The sequence below is a fragment of the Periplaneta americana genome, chromosome 16, assembly GCF_040183065.1.
Source record: "Periplaneta americana isolate PAMFEO1 chromosome 16, P.americana_PAMFEO1_priV1, whole genome shotgun sequence".
NCBI classification, from domain to species: Eukaryota; Metazoa; Arthropoda; class Insecta; order Blattodea; family Blattidae; genus Periplaneta; species Periplaneta americana.
In genome coordinates, this window is record NC_091132.1 from 154837403 (window position 1) to 154859119 (window position 21717).

Here is a 21717-nt window from a genome sequence, read left to right on the forward strand (position 1 = left end):
AACATGAAAACATAATTCCACTTTCTTTTAAGGACATGGAAACATGAATTTTTTACGTTTAATTATATACATAAAAATAGTGTTTTTACTCGTAAAACAATAATTGTGTCCAAAGTAACTGCAACCGGCAGGCGACTCTAGACAGTGGGACTGCTCAACAGAAAGTCCAACCAACTAAGAGTCGGCAAACATGGTATTTTCCACATAAAATTTGTTGTATATGTTAAGATAGGAATGTTGAGACAATTTTGATATTTCCAACAAAACGCACAATTCATATATGGCATTGTATCTGTAATGGTAACGTTCCTTCTGGTGAAATAGGTTCCTTTAAGTTTGAAGTTCATTGCTTTAATGTATATTTGTTGCGACTATTCTGTTGACTGATAGTATATTTTCGACAGGATTGCAGCTACCGTAGAGAGGTCTGTATCATCGGAATTCGACGGTATTACGCAGGAAGAGAACGAGAATGGATGTGAGATTCCCAGGAATTCACATTCCTCAGAAAAACGAACCCGAACTCGTGAAGACAAGAAGCAACTGCAATTGGAAATGTCTAAAGAATGGTTCTCCAATCCGGGAAAATCGACGACGCATTTACGTGAGCGAGTAGTCAAGAATGCTTACAAATGCGATATTTGTGGTAGAAGTTTTTCAACGTCGTGTAATGTAAAAAAGCATGAACTCTTGCACGCAGGAGAGAAACTTTTCAGGTGTGATGTTTGTGGTAAGCGTTACGCGAATTCGCGTTGTCTAAAGAAACATGAAGACAGACACAAAGGCGAGAAAGCTTTTAAGTGTGATATTTGTGGGAAGTGCTTCAGGGAGTTGTCTGCTCTAGGTCGCCATGAACGCGTCCACACGCGTGACAAACCTTTCAAATGCGATGTTTGTGGCAAGTGTTTTTCGCAGTGTTGTAATCTAAGAACGCATGAACGTCTTCACACAGGCGAGAAACCTTTCAAATGTGATGTTTGTGGTAAGTGTTTTTCCCAGTTGAGTAGTCTAAAAGCTCATGAACGCCAGCACACAGGCGAGAAACCTTTCAAATGCCATATTTGTGGAAAGAATTTTTCACAGTTGTCTATTATAAAATGTCATGAACGCGTGCACACTGGCGAGAAACCTTTCAAATGCGATGTTTGTGGTAAGTGTTTTTCCAGGTCCCATAGTCTAAAAATACATGAACGCCTGCACACAGGCGAGAAACCTTTCAAATGTGAGTTTTGTAATAAATGTTTCTCTTCAACGTCTGATCTTAGAAGGCATGAACGCGTGCACATCGGTGAGAAACCTTTATAATGTGATGTTTGTGGCAAGTGTTTTTCGCAGTCTATTGGATTAAGAAGCCATGATTTATTTCACACAGGCGAGAAAACTTTCATATGTAATGTCTGTGCTATGAGTTTCTCGGTTTCGAATAGTCTTACAAGGTATGGACGCGTGCACATTGGTGAGGAACCTTTCAGATGTGATGTCTGTGGTAAATGTTTCTCGGTGACGAGTAGTCTTAGAATGCATAAACTCGTGCTCATTATTGGAAACTTTCCAAAGCGAAAAACGTTTGAATTGCGGTGTTTGTTGTGTTTCACTCAATCGAGTGTCCTAAAACGGCATGAATACCCGGACACTGGCAAGAAACCTTTCAAATGGTGTGTATGTGGCAAACTATCTCATGTTCCAGATCCCTAAAATGTCTGGAATTCTTCACACATGCGAAAATGCGATGTTTGTTCGATTTGTTTTTGGCATTCGAATGATGTATGAGGACAAGAACTCGTTTACAGAGAAGAGAAACTTTTCAAATCCGATGTTTCTTGGAGTCTACTCTAAAAGGCGATGCACGCATGCACAGAGATGAGAAAGCTGTCAAACTGTGGCTCAGCAGAAGAGGGTAAGTCAGCAAAGGGGGAACAGAGAAGTAGAACTTAAACTGATATGTATTCAATACTGCAGTGGAACTAGAATCCGGTGTGGCTTAGTGTCCACACCTGTGGAGTAATGGTCAGCGCGTCTGGCCGCGAAACTAGGTGGCCCGGGTTCGATTCCCGGTCGGGAAAATTTACCTGGTTGAGGTTTTTTCCGGGGTTTTCCCTCAACCCAATTGAGCAAATGCTGTTTAACTTTCGGTGCTGGACCCCGGATTCATTTCACCAGCATTATCACCATCTCATTCAGACGCTAAATATCCAAAGATGTTGATAAAGCGTCGTAAAATAACCTACTAAAAAAAAAGGTTTGGCTTAGTGGATAATACGTAGAGCTGCAAACCCTGGTTGGAATCCTGGTGTCGGAAAGAATTTTTCTCTGTTCTACCCATTCTTCACAGTTTGTCACCGGTAATGCAGAATTTATGCACTGGAACATCACATGTACTTCGGTAGATCACAGTAATACTGTGAAATAGACTAAGCTTACTATTGTATAAGTGTGGGCGCTATTGAAATCAGGCATTATTCTCCGGATGAGATTTGTGCTATGGCTATATGGATGATGGGATGGAACCAACAGCAAAAGAAACAATAATAAAGATCTTAACACCAGAGGCGGTGTATTTAAATAGGAATATGTACAGATTCGGTGAATTAAAAAAATAGCTACCGTTTTTCTTTTTTCTTTTTGTTGTGTTTTAAATATTACTGGATTAATGTTAATATAGGCATTAACTTAAAAATGTTAATACTGTTATGTTTAACATACTGAATATGAGTTGGTAACTATCAATGCCACGTAACTATACTTGTGTGTAAAATTGTCAAAGCCGGCGTCAATTATAATCTGTAAATTATATTACTCAACATCTGAAAGTCTGAAAAATCTGGTTGGAAGATCCATCCCCGGTCTACTCACTGGATAGGCCTACTAAACAGTTGAAGTCTTATTTCGTTCATTTTACTTTTTTACATGCTAGGTTAAAAGTTTTATATTCGAGCGTACCTTTAGCAGTAAAAATACCACGGCTTCCTTAGTTCCTGCGCACGCAGGGTAGCCATACGTCCGACTATTGGCTCCCTAAGTCTGACGTCAGAGGCTGCCGTTGCCATGGTGATCGCCATCTTGCTTTCTAAACAACTCACAAGTCGTGTATTATGTTATACACTTATAATTTGATAGCGAGTTTATGGTGTTAAAGTAAAGTAGAAAAATATTTTAAGTAGCTTATATGCATTTTTTATAAGTTTTGTTAATTTTTGTGTGCGTGTCTGTGTATATTCAATATACTTGTGGTCTAGTTATTTCATTATATTGGTACAAAGTGATGGTTATGTGTTTCTACTGTCTACAAGCACTACAATAGTGACAAAAATTCTTAGAGGCTTTTCTCATTTCCTAAAGAAAAGAATAAAGCTATGAAATGGATAACTGCTTCATGTTATTATAATGGACGTAACTTACTACACAAATATCAAAGTTATAATTAAGAAAATGTATGGCAATGCTTCCATTGTACACCATTTGCAGAAGAGTTGACATAGAACCTTCAAAATACTGCCTAGTTTGCAGTTGTACGGTAAATTTAAAAATGTTATTAAGGAAAACTGTCCCTCACTGTGCCTCAGGAATTTAAAAAAAATGTATGGACTGGCTCCCTCCAGAATTTAACACGAAGAAACAAAAAAAGATTAGTAAGTCTATAGCCTAGCTCTGTATTTCTAATAGAAGAGAACATTCCCTAACCAAAAGCCTTGTACATTGATTAATGGTTCAATACATAGTTATCTTCTTAAATTAAATTATCGTATTTTTATTACAGTTTAGTCTTTTGTGAGAACGCAGCAGAGGGGGAAAATTATTATGTTGCTGAGTAATTGGAAGTATTCATAGACAGAGAAATGTCGAATGTACTGCTTGTAACATCAACAGCATTGGAAGATGAAAATTATTTTTAAAAACATAAAATAGAAAAATTGAAGACTGAAGTGACTATAATGAAAGAAAAGTTGTTTTTGAGATCAATAGGAGGCGATGATAAATTAATACTTTTATATAATGGATTAACAAATAAGGAAGTTTTTAAACTTGTGTACAGTTTTGTGAAACATTTGAAATACTGGTAGGCCTATCTTACTACAGTGGGTGGAATGTTGATTGTGTTTCGAAAGAAGATCAACTCTTCATTACATTAAGATAGAATGGTTTTCATGAAAACCTTGCAGTTATGTTCGATGTGAGGACTACCACTGTCTCTAACATAATAATTATAATAATAATAATAATAATAATAATAATAATAATAATAATAATAACGATATGGTTTACATGAATTTATGTATGAGGGTCTTATGGCAAGTGTTTCTTAAAATTCAGTCTTGTCTTCCAAATTTTACGTCCCATAGAGTAATAATTTATATCGTAAGTTCTGGACACTTTGAAAAATGTTATTCAACTAACAGAAGTCTGTAAGTAGAGTTTATAAATATTTCATATTAATGTGGACATGAAAATTAATTTCAATCTAGAAACTTCACTAGGCCTATATAAAAAGAGTGTAGGCCTAATTGGATCTGTAGCAGCTAAAAGGCATTATGTCCGTTTTTTTTTTTTTTAACTTTTCAGGAGAGAGAATAACATTTATAGCCATCTCCAATAGATCTTTATATATAATATACAAATTATATAGGCCTACGCATTCAGTGTCATAGAGAATTAACAGATAATGCATTTGCAATAGTGGCGAAAACATAGAATTATCTACATATTTATAAATAAGTTTATAAATATTTTATAAAAATGTGATTATTACTTTTAGCTCCGAAATTAATATTTAGTGGTTAAAGAATTTGAAATTCATCATGATATTGTCTTTATTAACTGCAACATGTTCTGCAAAAATGAATTAGTTTCAGAAGAAAGTCATTTTTATTATTTAGTAATATAGTAAAATTTAATATTCAAGCACAAAATAATTTTTAATTATTAACATTAATAGTTGACAATAATGGCTTTGCATTTATAAAATATCTTTGGTGCGAGATAGAAGGGTGTAAGTCAGAAATTGATGGTTTTGAGTTATGACCTTCACGCGAATACAGCAAATGTAACTTCTTCAGATGGTATGATGGGCATATGTCTATCTTCTACCCTAATGATGTAGACTTGTAGAGCGTAGTATTTCCAGCTCATCATAATTACATTGGTGCTCATTTCACACTTTGCTTTTGCTCTACTGAACACTTGAAATTTATGAATTACCCCCATTTTTACCGCGCACCGTAGATATCCTTAAAAAATATTACGAAAATAATATTAAAATCTGTCTGCAGCATGTATTTTCATATGTGTATAGTGAATGTGGGCCTAGTGACAGGGTTGTATTTGTATTCGAGGCAGAACGTGTTGATATTGCGTATGTTTTCTTCTTACACTCTGTAATTAATTACTAGTTTATAATAATGATTTTAATCATATTTTGTCATACGCATTATCAGTTTCTTATCTTATAACATATAGACCTATTGAGATATGTTACAAGTAGGCCTAGGCCTATGTTTTATAACATGAAAATCATATTATATTTATGTTTCAATTATAAAGTAACACTACTTCAGCGTAAGATTAGGCCTATATTTGTTTATTTTATGCTATTTTAAATCTTGTGGGGATTTTTTGGTAGGTCTACCGCCTACCATTTTTAAACGTTCAATGATTGAATTCAAATAAATGTATGAAGTATGGCCTACGTATTTATGAATAAATTGCAAGTCTTTAAACGCAGTTCGCGCGCGTGTCGCGGAGAGTTAATTATTAATCTACGCTTTAAAAAGCAAAAATAACGTACAAAATAACGTAATAATATAACACACTAATGATACAACATATAAATACACCCGACAAACTCCTTAGCAAGGAGTTGTTTAGAAAGGAAGATGGCTTCCTAGCAACGAGTGACGTCACGACTTATGGAGTCAATTGAACGCATGGCTACCCTGTTCTCGTTAGGTTCGTTCCAACAAGCGGTTCATGGATCAGTTCATGTACGGTTCCTGTACCATCTTATGCGCATGCGCTAGTTGAGCATCTGCTATGGCAGGACCTCCTCTATTACCGGACCTGACACTGGCATCCAAGATGGCGGCCGGAAGAGGGCGTTCGTAGATTGCAATGAGTTAAAAAATACGGCATCGATAAGATTATTTTAACAAAATTCTCGATGAAACAATAAATAATAACGTTCCTTACCTACATAAATGAACATAGTACATTCAGTAACATAAAAATATGCCAATAATAAAAGAAAACAAGTGATTAAAAGCTTCAATATGTTATTATATTAGCCCTAGGCCTATATGTTTTTATATATGAATATTGGCAATTGCCCAATTAACTCTTGTAAAATTCAGATTTGTGAGGAAATAGAAGGCAGTAATACAATACTGAATAGCTGCTACTTCAGGATTTAGGAAATCTTACCTGGATTATACAAATAGATTTCATCAGCAACTGGAAATTATATAAGTAAATATGGAGTCCTGTCTTCCTAGTCACTAAACTTTGTCACTGTATTCACTGAAATTGGTTGAAAATAAAACTAGCTATTCACTACGTACAGTTTAACACTGTGCCCACTGATGTTGATTTAGAATGAAATGGCACTAGGTATTCACTGTAGTCTCTCACTGTATCCACTGGTGTTGATTCATAATGAAATGACACTATTCACTGTAGGCCTAGTTTCTCACTGTATCCACTGGTATTGATTCATAATGAAATGACCTATTCACTGATGTTGATTCAGAATGAAATGACACTATTCACTGTAGTTTCTCACTATATCCACTGATGTTGATTCAGAATGAAATGACACTATTCACTGTAGTTTCTCACTATATCCACTGATGTTGACTCAGAATGAAGTGACACTGTTCACTGTAGTTTCTCACTATATCCACTGATGTTGATTCAGAATGAAATGACACTATTCACTGTAGTTTCTCACTGTATCCACTGGTGTTGATTCAGAATGAAATGACGCTATTCACTGTAGTTTCTCACTATCCACTGATGTTGATTCAGAATGAAATGACACTATTCACCGTAGTTTCTCACTATATCCACTGATGTTGATTCAGAATGAAATGACACTATTCACTGTAGTTTCTCACTGTATCCACTGGTGTTGATTCAGAATGAAATGGCACTATTCACTATAGTTTCTCACTATTCACTGATGTTGATTCAGAATGAAATGACACTATTCACTGTAGTTTCTCACTATATCTACTAATGTTGATTCAGAATGAAATGACACTATTCACTGTAGTTTCTCACTATATCCACTGATGTTGATTCACAATGAAATGACACTATTCACTATAGCTTATCGCTGTAATATCCACTTATACATAGGCCTACACAAGGGATTAGATAGGCTGTACAACTAAAAATGATGAAGAATTCACAGCTTGGAGAGCACAGCACTGTAATTTCCCACTGTAATATCCACTTATACATACACAAGGGATTAGATAGGCTGTACAACTAAAAACGATGAAGAATTCACAGTTTGGAGAGCACAGCGGCCTGTTTTTGAACTTGAAACAGTTTCGGTGGGTTTCATTTTTGTCTTTCAATGCCTGCTTTTCATTTTGGACCATGCGGTAATTATTAATAAATATGTTGGCCAATACCTTGCTGCACTTTACTGCTAGTTTTCTTATCACTGAGTTGTTTGTTGGGGTAAAATGTTCACGATGAATGCTTCTTGTCCACTTATCCCTTAAATCTTTATCTTTTAGAAACAAAAATACATGTACAAACGGACTTTCTTTATTGTAATTCGATTTGCAACCTGGGACACTACACGTGCGAGACATTTTAAGATTAACAACACTTTCAAGCTTTATTCTCTACGAAAACAATTTACATTAATTGTCACAATTCTATTAATATATAGTACTAACTTATAAACCCTTCAACGATTACACTAGAGGCAAATGATACAAGAAACACAAACATTCACATGAAGTACGTATACTTTCACAGTTGCGTTAACCACTCTATTGTCCATCATGTTTGTTTACTTCCGCTTACAGTGTCAGGTCCGGTAATATAGGAGGTCCTGGCTATGGGATTGAAACTGTGCTGGACGCTGTTGGAACGCTTTCGCGGATCTTTATGTACGAAATCCAGATATGCTACAACTGTGATCATCTTTGCTAAGAATGGGATGCTTATTATTATCGTTTAGGAGCTAATTCTAATTGCAGAAAATAGAATTTCGATCATTTTCTATAAAAATGATGACAAAAAATATGCAAGGCAAGAATTCCGCTAATTCAGTGTCGTGTACTGGAGGACTCTCATCTAAAAATAGTTTGTTTATTTTTTTGTAATTATTAATGTATGTACGTTATTTATTATGCTTTTAATCAAATCTGCATGTTGAAATTGTAATTAACTACTTCAATACCCAAATAATTTCCATTCTCTTTCTTTTTGGCGAAAATTTAAATTAAATCTCTAGTTTTATTATTCGTCTGCACTATCACTTTTCATCTTAACCTCATTGATGTGAACAGTCGATCATGCAGTGTTGCCAACACATAAATTATATCCCCGTCAGTTTAACACCTGGAGATCCGTCAGAATCCGTCAAAATTTAAAAAAAAGTAAATAATATATATATAATATATAAATACAAAGACAATTTTAACACAACTTGCTTACCGATCTTGATTAAAATAATAATTCTTCAACCTCTGACTTGATTACAAGGATATCTGAAACAAGGTTTCCTTTAACATCGTACGGCACGGGCAGGCATGTTCAAAGAAAAAGTAAAATCCCTAAAAAAAATTAAACAATTTAAAACGACAGCAGTTAAAAAAGTAAAAAGGCGATGTAAATCGTAATTTCCGCCACAAAATCCGTGACCCGTCGAAGCCCTTCTTTTCCCGTCCGCTACGTTGAAATTCCGTCACTTTTGATGGAATTTCCGTCCAGTTGGTAACACTGCGATCATGTCTTTCTTCGGTATCCAGGAGACGTTGGTGAGTTTATGCGCATGCGCGTCTCGCGTACTCTTCCGTACATGCCTCAATCCGCGGACTATTTCTGACCGTTCTGAACCCGTGTCAAAAGCTTGTTGGAACACCCGACTGCAGTACATGTTTCTGGTTCAGGACTGGTTCGGATTGTGTTGGAACGCTTTTTATGTACTGCGCATGCTCACGATGGTTACGGACGGTTCCTGACTGCTGTTGGAACGAACCTGTTATGTATGTTGTGCTTGGAACAATTTGGAACTTGGAACTCTCACGTGGATGGATGAGGACGCATGGAAATTGAAATCCTTGTAGTGTGATCATAAGTATTGACACAGGGTGTGGTGATGCGAAGTTTAAATTACTACAGACTGGTACAGATGTGTTTCTAACATTTTACTAAGCCAGTGTGGGGTTTCAGATTTCAATACTGCGAATATGTAAATATATAGGCCTACAGTAGTTATATATTTTTATAATTTATGAATGGGATGCTTATTATTATCGTTTAGGAGCTAATTCTAATTGCAGAAAATAGAATTTCGATTATTATTATTATTATTATAAGTAATAATGATGAGTCCGATATCGCCGTCTTACAAAACGATCTTAACGTTATTGAAACCTGGACGACAGAAAATAAAATGAAAATCAGTGTCAGTAAAAGTAAGTCAATATCCTTCTGTAGAACGCATAAAGAAATTTGTCTCGGATATCAGCTGAATGGTACATCGGTGCCACAAGTGAACACTTGTAAATACCTAGGTATATATTTAACTAACAAACTGAGTTGGGAGGAACAAGTCACTAATACCACAAGGAAAGCCTGGAAAGCACTACATTTCTCTATGCGTATTCTGAAGAAATCTAACCGAAAGTCAAAAGAATTAGCGTACAAAACCCTTGTTCGCCCAATTATGGAATATGGAGCAGTAGGTTGGGATCCGTACAGAAAAAACCAAATCGATTCAATAGAAAAGGTCCAACGCAATGCAGCAAAATACGTCAAAATGGGGAAGGGACATGGTAATGAGATAATAAAAGATTTAGGGTGAGAACTTCTCAAGTCAAGGCGACGAAAAACCAGACTCACCGCATTGTTCAAGGCGCAAATGGGACACAAAGCATGGACCAATATCAATGCTAGATTAGCAACACCATCATACTTAGGAAGGACTGATCATATTAGGAAGTTTAAATGTAGAAAACAAAGAACGGACGTGGCAAAATTCTCCTTTGTTAACCGCACAATAGTAGACTGGAACAGCTTACCTGCGGCAATCTTTCAGGGTTGTCCTCTTAAAATCAATACATTTAAGGAAAGGTTGAGTAGATTAGACTGAAAATTTAATTGGAGGTGCAGTGTAATTATTTAAGTTGTGTGATGTAATTAATTGAGTTCATATATAATTAAGTTTACATGTAATTAAGTTGATATGTAAATAAATTAAGGTGATATGTAATTAATAAAGATGATATGTAATTAAGTTTGTATGTAATTAATTAAGGTGATATGTTATTACTTAAATTGGGTGAAATAGAAATACTTATAAGTTAGATTTACTTTTGCTTAGGCCTATCGTAGGCATTATTATAGAATAGTTTTTATTTATAGTCCTAGGTTTATTGCATCTACTATTTATAGATTTACGTTTATTTTATTTTATTTCATTTACGTTTATTTTATTTTATGTAATTGTAACTATTGTATATTATATATCACTACCACCGGGTGTATACCCAATTGTAGTGTTAATAAATACATACATACATAAGTATAACTAAACAATAAAGAAAATAAAAATAAAAATCATGAATCTTTACTACTATTCAGGCAGTATAGGAAATTAAAAACAGGCACTGAAAATACCTTAGTTTTGTAGTGTGGAGTAGTAGAAACTCGATGTGATCACTGGGAGAGCTGTGGTGCCACCCAACCCGCCTTAAATAGGTTCCTTACTTATATAGGAAATTCGTCGTACTTTAAGGAAGAAGGCGGCCATATACCAGAGTTGTGACGTTATTTGAGGTGGAGTGGGAGAATGATAGCAGTGTCGCCAACTGTGGTAACCATTCATATTATCTTACACACCAAACAAAACCTAATCTAATCTAACCTAAGGTGCTACACACCTATTGTAACATCCTAACGTTTAGCACACCTGTTGTAACCAAAGATTTTGTAATACTTACTAGAGACACATACCCGTGAGTGGCAGGCAAGAAAAATGTCACAAATTGAATCGGCTAGCATCCGCCATTAAAGGGAGTGTTTGCGGCGCGAAATTCGAAAACAGTACCACAATGCATTGATGTAGCCTGGTGATAGACACTGTTTCAAACATCTTTTACAAAGGATGAGTCGCGATGAAATAAACATGAATGGCAGAGGAGCACTATATTTATTAGAGTATTATAATGATTGATCTTTGGCGATATTCTAAAAAATAAATTAAATCACCCATATACACTCGGGATAAGTATGTGAAATATTGAATAATGGCAATGTCAACATTAATTTTCAGTATTACTAGTATTGTTTTAAGGACATAGTAATGGATATTTACTGTAATATTTAAAATGATCTAAATTTCAGTCCTTTCATGCAAAGGAAGAGGAAGGTATATTAGGCTTAGAAAATATTCAGTGGTGAAATACGAGATCATAAAAATTCTGGAAACTGATTTTAAATATAATGAGAATAAATTTTATCACAAAACAATCTATTGTGTAGTTGATGACCACCAAGTTAGAAGTCAGTACCGACTTTTTAATACAATTATTAGCGGTAATAGCAGGCCTAGTAGTAGTGGTGGTAATAGTAGACCTAGTAGTAGTGGTAATAGTAGGCCTAGTAGTAGTGGTAATAGCAGGTCTAGTAGTAGTGGTAATAGTAGGTCTAGTAGTAGTGGTAGTAGGCTTAGTTTTGTGGTAATAGTAGGCAAAGTAGTAGTGGTAATAGTAGACCTAGTAGTAGTGGTAATAGTAGGTGTAGTAGTACTGGTAGTAGTAGGTCTAGTTTTTGGGCAATATTAGGCCTACTAGTAGTGGCAATAGTATGTCTAGTAGTAGTGGTAATAGTAGACCTAGTAGTAGTGGTAATAGTAGGCCTAGTATTAGTGGTAGTAGGCCTCTTTTGTGGTAGTAGGCCTAGTTTTTGTGGTAATAATAGGTCTAGTAGTGGTGGTAATAATAAGCCTAATAGTAGTGGTAATAGTAGGTCTAGTTTTGGTGGTATTAGTAGGTCTAGTAGTAGTGAGACATAGTTTGTAGTAGTGATAATAATAAACGTAGTAGTAGTGGTAATAGTAGGCCTAGTAGTAGTGGTCATAGACCTAGTAGTAGTGGTAATAATAGGCCTAGCTAGGCCATCAGCTATATTTTCGTTAATTTCTTTGCATTTAATACAACCAAAAACTAGAAGTACATACTGTACAAAACGAAAATTATATGATTAATTCATTTATTGTGAAACAAAATAGTTTTAGACAGATATATTATGAGCATTTTCTTACGTACTCTGCTATTATAATCCACTGTATTGTGATGGCACCTAACCCTTACATACATTGTTGAAATCAACCTTATAAACCTGATTAATGTGTTTCTGGAAAAACTTTATCCAAAAAATATTCCAACATTCTGTAAACACATTCAAAGGAGGATCTGCATTTGGAACATTCTTCCAAATATTAGGATATGCATGCTTTCCTAGGCATCCTACAATAGTAGCTATGTTCGAACAATTATTTGCGGCGCAGTATTTCACTATTTTCTTATTATTTCCCTTCAAGTGTACTTATATTTATTCGTACTCTTCAATAAGCATGAACTGCATGCACTCCTGGCGAAGCATCAACTCCCTTCAATGGCGGCCGAACAGTGGTTCAATCACAGTCTAATAGATACAGTCACGCAACTCATACGTATAAAATATGGCAACATTTGACAGCTGGCGCGACAGTAGCCCTCTAGCGGCAGGCAAGTTAAAAGTGTGCACACGACATATGATAACACATCAGAAAACTGGTTTTGCGTAATTTATTTTATATTTATATGCTATACAATAAGTGTATAGGTTCTTATTAATTCTACTTTAGAATCCTGGAAGAATTTCACACGCAGTTAATCTACAAGTTTCAGAAGCTGGGAATAAACGTAATTCTTTCTGCTCCTTACAACTGAATCATGGCCCTGATCACGTATCATGGTTTGAAATAATATAATTGAGGAGCGTTTTTGCAAAAGTCGATAGATGCAGAAATCTAGATTTTACAGAAATTACACTTTTTAATTTAAACATACGAATATTTATTTTATAACAACAATTTTCACAGGAAGCATTCTTTGTTTTGAGACAATGAATGTAGGTTTGAAAAATATAAGCACTTTTTTTATTACTTGTCAGTTTTAGGTGCAAAAAATAAGAATTTTTGCAAAAGTCGATATATGTAGTCTGTCTTCATATGAATCTCATTACAACACAATAAAATTGAGGAAAACTATTAGTGTCAACACAAAATTACAATTTTATCACAAAAGTCTGATGGGACACATCTGATAGAACTGTTGTATACAAGTTCTTTGCCTCGCCTGTTACTTCGAAATACTGCAGGAGTTTCTTAACGTCATTCTTTTTTTTACTTTTGACACCATGTTGACTTCTGGAAGAACAGGGGAGTTTAACACACTACCGCATGTTTTAATTCTTGGTTTTAGCAACCATACTGCCACTGGACACGCTGTATATGTGTTCTGCACTGTAACAGAAACATTGTGATGTTTTCCCAAAGTTTTACTGTAAGTGATCACTCGCTGCGGAGCCATGTTAAATGTCAGTGTCAATCTTAACACCTTTTGAGCTCTCGATTTTAAGTCCGTGATTTTCCAGTCCTTGTTGAGATTCTGGACTGTGCCATGATTTTCTAGCATCTTGTGGTAGTCAATGGGGTCAATATGTCTTCCATTCTCCAATAGTCTTTTCCTATTCTTTCGAAAACACGATCTGCAGCCATATAGCTATGACGGCGTATCGAAAAGAAAGAAGAATCCGAGTAAAAATATTGCTTTGCTCCAAAAAAGTCATGAGACTTGCCACATAATGCTATTCTTGTTCTGACTGGCACAAGAATAAGAAAACAGATGAATGGTGGAAGGAGCATTAATTGCGGATTTTTTTCTAGATTAAATAAAAAACCTAGCAATGCAGACGCGACTTAGTTACATCCCCTAGATGACTGGTTCTCCAACCAAGTGTAGAATGAATTATCCTTAATTTCTTGTGTTTCTGAATGTATCACAACACAAAAGTTGTAGAGCCGTACTTGTCTTGCGTAGAACACTTCGCCCACCGATAATTTCGGTAGAGGTTGATTTTGTTGTAAGTCGAAACTAGTCTTTATTACTTCTGGATTATCATCTTTTTATAATTTTGTAAAACTTGTCTGCACGGAGTTTTTATAGCCTATATTTGGTCCTGAGTTCATTTTTTTACCAAGTCTGTATCTGCCTTTATTTGGAATAGACCTATCTTACAAGCTGAGCAGGAATCAGTAGGGGGAGTTTTAAATGACAGGTTGAAATAACTGTGAAATATACGTTTATACTTCGAGAGTAAGTCTCAAGCAGTCCCAAGTATTTTTCTTTTTTCACGGAAATTTGTCCACATTTTTTTAATAGAGAGATCTGGAGGCAGATATTTCATACTAGATTTTCCCCCAGTATAGTGGCTCTCTCTGCATTTATACATCTCTATGTCATTTTAACTCTCATTGTAAGATTCTCATGTTTCTTACTTGCAATATTTCCTCCTCTATTTTCCCTTGGTGACTGTCCTGTAGAGTAGAATCTATTTTGCCAGAAGAGACGATCGGTTCTTTAAGAAACTATTTATGCCTTGGAAACTTGACGCACAAATAGGGATTATCTTTCAGTCTGTTTTCCAGATACTGTATTTAATTGACACACTTTGTTTTCTTTTCGAAGACCCCGTATCCACCACCCTACGCTTTGGTCATGTAATGGTCGTGAACTTAATAAGTAATTTGTCTTGATGTATTTTGCATAAAATCTTAAATTTATTGTGAAATACACTGTCATCAAAGGTTAACTCTACCACTTTACACTACTTACTTCCTTTAGCTTTTATATTGGAGGAAGACTTTGCAAGTCCATGAGAGCGTTTTATATTCGATTCATGCTCCTTTGTTTTACGCTTCCCTGTACGAGGACTCTTTAGTTCTGGATTTCCTACCACCCACTACTTTTTGAATTATGATCATTTCATCTCATGGATTCATTATTCACACACTATCTAGAATATCACAACATTGGAAAACGCTCTTAAAACTTGCCTGAAGTCACTCGTGAATGAATATTGTTTTGAAAAGTATTTCACTTCATATTCGCCACTTCACTGTCAAGTTGAGTGGGAGAAATCCTAAACAGTGAAGCTTTAGTATGGGGAGGGAGGGAGGGAGGGATGGAGATCAAATAGCTTCCGTCTCAGCGATTTACCGCTAGGTGACAAAATAATAGCATTTCACTTCTGCCGGCAACCCTAATAAAATTAAATTGTCTGAAATACTATGATGAAAACTATCTTATTTGACCCTGCATATATTTCAAATAAGGACTCGAGCATCTATCGAGTTTTGCTTTAACTAAGTGACAGCATCTATCGAGTTTTGAAAAAACCTGGAAGGTTTGGTAGTCTCTACACGCGGTATAAATCAAGTTTTGCTAAATCTGAGTTCATAGATCGATTCCGGAGCTAGATAACATACGATATCCATATATAACTCATTTTCGAAAATTTATGCATCTATCGACTTTTGCAAAAACGCTCCTCAATTGTTCGTTGCGTGGTCGGTTAATTCAATTCATTCCTAAATATATTTATGAATCATTGGAACTTTGTATTTCCTGTGAGAAGAGTAAAAATTAGTAGCTTCAAAATTGTAGGGAATATCTCGTAGGGTACATCGCGTGGTGAACTCCTCTCCCTATTTCCTGAGAAATTAACGATTTTGCATACCGCAAATTGGGGTAAACTCGGCCGCTGAGGTAAACCTGAAAATGTAGAAAAGGGGAGGATTTAAACATTAATATGAAGTTCATTATTTTTCCATTTCTTAAGAACCGGTATTTCCTTTATTATTTTGAGTCACAAATAGTGCTGATGTTATGGTTTACATTTTTATGGCAAGTTTACCGCATTTTACATTACATTTCCAGTTTTCACATATAATGCCTAATTTTAATATATCCTACCTACAGTAAATAATACGTAATTTACATGCACTTACTGTTAATATGACATAGGTGAGAACAAATAAATGAACACACAGTTTTGTTGAAAAAATTGTAACTTCAATATTAACTCCGAAAATTTAAGCCTAATTTTATTTTCAGAGCAGAAGTGGTGTAAGTCAAAAATGGGTAATGAGGGGTTAAAGTAAACATTCTGTAAAATACAGTGCAAAGCGGCAGTTAATATTGAATGTATTTAAACTATTAATAGTCAGTGAATAGCACGAAGGATATATTAATTGCTACTTTGCGCTGTATTTTACAGAATTTTTACTTTAAACCTCGTTACCTGATTTTGACTTACACACTTCTGCACTGATTGGCTCAAATAATCACTGGGAATGTAAAATCAACACCATTAACAGTCATGCAAATTATTACAGAAAAGATTGCTTTTTATATTACATTTAAAAAGGCTCTTTTATTTCTTGAGAACTTAATACGTCTGCCATATGAATCTACACCAACACATCAGAAATTTATCGACACAGTCTGGATTTATTCCAGAAGTAAATATTTTGCAAAAGGATTTCTATACTCCATGAATTCTTGCAAAATTAACACCATGATACCTACTTGAATGCTATATAACATTCAACTTTTGAAAAATATATAGAAAAAAACACGAATAAAAAAATTATGGAATTACTTGCATTAAAAACTGTAGATATATTATCCAAAATAGGAATGGTTACACATTTACACATATGATCGCTGCAAAAAAAAATAATACACTGTAACGGGTATTTACTTTGTTCTATTTAAACTGTCCTTCCTGACATACAAATAGGTAACAGATATCTAATAAAATAATGTTTTATAGAACACAATACGTAGGCTACCTACAACGTGGATTATTGGTTATGACTGAGTTATGGTTTTCTCTTGGTCTTTAGGGAATCTGAAGAACGACAAATTCGGAGATTTAAACTTGTTGTTACTGCAATTTTCATCATTGCACACATTGCCTTTATTCCGACGCATGATTAAAACATTATTATAACATATCGCATCCCTTTAAAGCACGTTTTGGTGTACCAACCCTATGACCAGTGCCTTGCCTGCCGCTTGGGCGCTAGTGTCGCGAATGTTGGCAAAAAAAAAGTGTTGAAGTTGCGCGACTGTATATATTAGACTGTGGGTTCAATTTTGTACGTGAAACTAGCGCCGTTAGTGTCTCTTAGTTATATCACAGTCTAATAGATACAGTCACGCAACTCATACGTATAAAATATGCCAACATTTGACAGCTGGCGCGACAGTAGCCCTCTAGCGGCAGGCAAGTTAAAAGTGTGCACACGACATATGATAACACATCAGAAAACGGATTTTGCGTAATTTATTTTATATTTTTATGCTATACAATAAGTGTATATGGTTCTTATTAATTCTACTTTAGAATCCTGGAAGAATTTCACACGCAGTTAATCTACAAGTTTCAGAAGCTGGGAATAAACGTAATTCTTTCTGCTCCTTACAACTGAATCATGGCCCTGATCACGTATCATGGTTTGAAATAATATAATTGTTTGTACGTGGTCGGTTAATTCAATTCATTCCTAAATATATTTATGAATCACTGGAACTTTGTATTTCCTGTGAGAAGAGTAAAAATTACGTAGCAGCTTCGAAATTGTAAGGAATATCTCGTAGGGTACATCGCATGGTGAACTCCTCTCCTTATTTCCTGAGAAATTAACGATTTTGCATACCGCAAATTGGGGTAAACTCGGCCGCTGAGGTAAACTTGAAAATAAAGAAAAGGGGAGGATTTAAACATTAATATGAAATTCATTATTTTTCCATTTCTTAACAACCGATATTTCCTTTATTATTTTGAGTCACAAATAGTGCTGATGTTATGGTTTAAATTTTTTATGGCAAGTTTACCGCATTTTACATTACATTTTTTCCAGTTTTCACACATAATGCCTAATTTGAACATATCATACCCATAAATACGTAATTTACATGCACTTACTGTTAATATGACGTAGGTGAGAACAAATAAATGAACACACAATTTTGTTGAAAAAATTGTAACTTCAATTAACTCAGAAAATGTAGGCCTAATTTTATTTTCAGAGCAGAAGTGGTGTAAGTCAAAAATGGGTAATGAGGGGTTAAAGTAAACATTCTGTAAAATACAGCGCAAAGCGGCAGTTAATATTGAATGTATTTAAACTATTAATAGTCAGTGAATAGCACGAAAGATATATTAATTGCTACTTTGCGCTGTATTTTACAGAATTTTTACTTTAAACCTCATTACCTGATTTTGACTTACACCACTTCTGCACTGAATGGCTCAAATAATCACTGGGAATGTAAAATCAACACCAATAACAGTCATGCAAATTATTGCAGAAAATATTGCTTTTTATATTAAATTTAAAAAGGCTCTTTTATTTCTTGAGAACTCAATACGTCTGCCACATGAATCTACACGAAGACATCAGAAATTTATCGACATAGTTTGGATTTATTCAAGAAGTGAATATTTTGCAAAAGGATTACTATACTCCATGAATTCTTGCAAAATTAACACCATGATACCTACTTGAATGCTATATAACATTCAACTTTTGAAAAATATAAAGAAAAAAACACGAATACAAAAATTATGGAATTATTTGCATTAAAAACTGTAGATACATTATCCAAAATCGTAATGGTTACACATTTACACATGATCTCTGCAAAACAATAATATACTGTAACAGGTATTTACTTTGTTTTTATTTAAACTCTCCTTCCTGACATACAAATAGGTAACTGATAAGTAATAAAATAGTGTTTTATAGAACACAATACGTAGGCTACCTACAACGTGGATTATTGGTTTTGACTGAGTTATGGTTTTCTCTTGGTCTTTAGGGAATCTGAAAAACGACAAATTCGGAGATTTAAACTTGTTGTTACTGCAATTTTCATCATTGCACACATTGCCTTTATTCCGACGCACGATTAAAACGTTATTATAACATATCGCATCCCTTTAAAGCATGTGCTGGCTGTATCAACCCTATAACCAGTGCCTTGCCTGCCGCTTGGGCGCTAGTGTCGCGAATGTTGGCAAAAATAGTTGCGCGACTGTATCTATTAGACTGTGGTTATATATTACAAATTCTTTGGTTGTAACATTCATCACTGTTTCATTTCGTTTGCCGATATTGGCATTCCTGCTTCAGCTGTACCTTGTAGTCTGCTTTACAGTGTCTTTATCAACGAGTTAGAAAAAGAAAGATATAGAGTGGTCATTGCGCCGCCATGTTTGAAGAAAATTGAACGACTGTCGGCAATGAACTTATGCGCCCAAAACAAAGTGGGCGTGGTGATAACTGACATTAGAATCGTCAGCTGTCTTAATTTCGTTTGCATAAATCAGTTAAACTGAAGTGGAAAAACCTAATATTTCGTCAAATACGTGCTAGGAACTTAATCTAAACTTATGTACGCTAAATTTAAAACACTTGAGCTATTCCTAGAAGGAATGCTTAAAAGAATAACCTAAGCAAAATTGTCATGTAGTATGACAAGAAGTCCTAGCAAATATACCGAAGAAAATGTTAATATTCCTAGGTCCTTTTAAATGCGACCTGCAAGATTGCCTATAAAATGAACGAGTATGATTCGGATGATTTTATTAAATTGTTTTCCCAATCTCTACACGTTGCAAAACTATTTACTATACCATAAGATATAGAATGAAAGTAGGCCCTGTCTGTAGTAAACAACCTTTACCTCCAAGCTTGTAACGTGGGTGAAACGTGACAAAACACGCTTTCAGTTTTTTTTTGTTACAGTAAAGTATAATTATTATTGAAATGTGAACATGAGGCCAACAGCCGGCTGGTCTGTCTGAGCCTTTCAAGGGCTGTGGCACCACAGATAATTATTAGTGTATAAATGAGCACCCACGTACAATAATGGGGTAAGTAGTTACGAAATATATTCATACTTACCCCATTATTGCACGTGGGTGCTCAATTATGTTCTTTCATGTCCTTCCAGTCAAAATACTAACAACAATATGACCTACCCCAGAGTTTTGCGTTATTTTGGATGCGAGTGTCGAAATACAATTTTAATATTTGATTGCTATTACTAGATTTGAAACGGAATTGTAGCGGTTTTATCCGTATTTAGTTTAACTTTATTACTAGTGAACCATTTATTTGATTAATCGTTTGTCTTCGAAATAGGCCTACTTCTTATAAGCTACAGCTCATCGTCTTCTTGTATAAGCAGTAAGGACAGAAGGAGCAGAAATAAAGGATGCCGGTGTCGAAATACAGTTTTAATATTGTATTGCTATTTGTTTTTCACTGGGTCTGAAACGGAATTGTATTGGTTTTATCCGTATTTAGTTTAAGTACATTACCAGTGAACCATTTATTTTGTTTATGCCGGGCGTTGTTACACATTTATGCATGAAAAAAAAAATGCTGCTAATTAACAAAACTATGGACTTAACTTCAAAAAATGTATATGAAATATGATATCAGTTGTCTTTTTCCTTTTGACATTGCAGTTATATGCAGCACACACAACAGGCATGTTATTTCTTCGTTTTTTTTTGTACTTCTTACCTCCGTTATACAACATTGTAAGCAGACTAATTTTTACAAAGGTGGGCGCTTAGCTTAGATCTGCCGTGTTTCGCGGTGGCACCGCAAAGAGCGCTATACAGGACAACATGGCCACTCTATAGTCTTTCTAACTCGTTGGTCTTTATCAACGAGTTAGATACAAGTATCTAGCTCGTTGATCTTTATACCAACGAGTTTCGTTGCTTAAGTCCCTATTTACACTAGGTTAATGTCGTTCGACTTATAGCGCGGGCGCATGCCCAGTACGGATTTCTTTCCTTCCCTTTCGACATATGCTGGGTAGAAGCTGTTTCTATGTCTGTGCGACATTTCCGTAGGTGGGCCAGCCGAATTCACGCGACAGGACCCGAACATGGTTCGGAAAAGCAGTAGCAGACAACTTTTAATCAGCTGTTTCTCTGTTTCCGCGCGCTTTGTAGCATCATGTCAGAGTGGAACAAAAACCAAGTAATGAAATTAATCGAGCTTTACAAGGAATGTCCATGCTTATATGACATCAGAAATAAGGACTATCACAATAGGATTCGGAGGGAAAATGCACTGGAGTTTATTTGTAAAAATTTGGAGTCTGTTTGTCCCAATACTATTCCCTCCGACATCAAAACAAAAATAAAGAACATCAGGAGTCAATATGCAAGAAAAAAATTAAACTTTCAATTCATTTTAACACAATAAATATCTATTGGACAATTTTGTTCCAGTTTGAAATCTTTACTGAGAACATGGAATAATCAGAGCCTTGAATAACCCTTTCTCCTGCCTTCTGGATATCCATTTCCTTTCCCAGTCTCTCTTTGTTTTTTGTT

General features: G+C 35.1%; 1 protein-coding gene across 1 annotated transcript in view; it reads left to right on the forward strand.

Moving 5' to 3' along the window:
* The window catches only part of LOC138691484 (zinc finger protein 235-like), a 63880-nt gene that overhangs the window by 20653 nt on the left and 21510 nt on the right, over positions 1-21717 (forward strand). The window contains exon 5 of the mRNA XM_069813451.1: positions 405-1897. Within this exon, the coding sequence (XP_069669552.1) occupies positions 405-1305 (901 nt within the window). The 3' untranslated portion in view covers positions 1306-1897. The remainder of the gene's footprint in view (positions 1-404; positions 1898-21717) is intronic.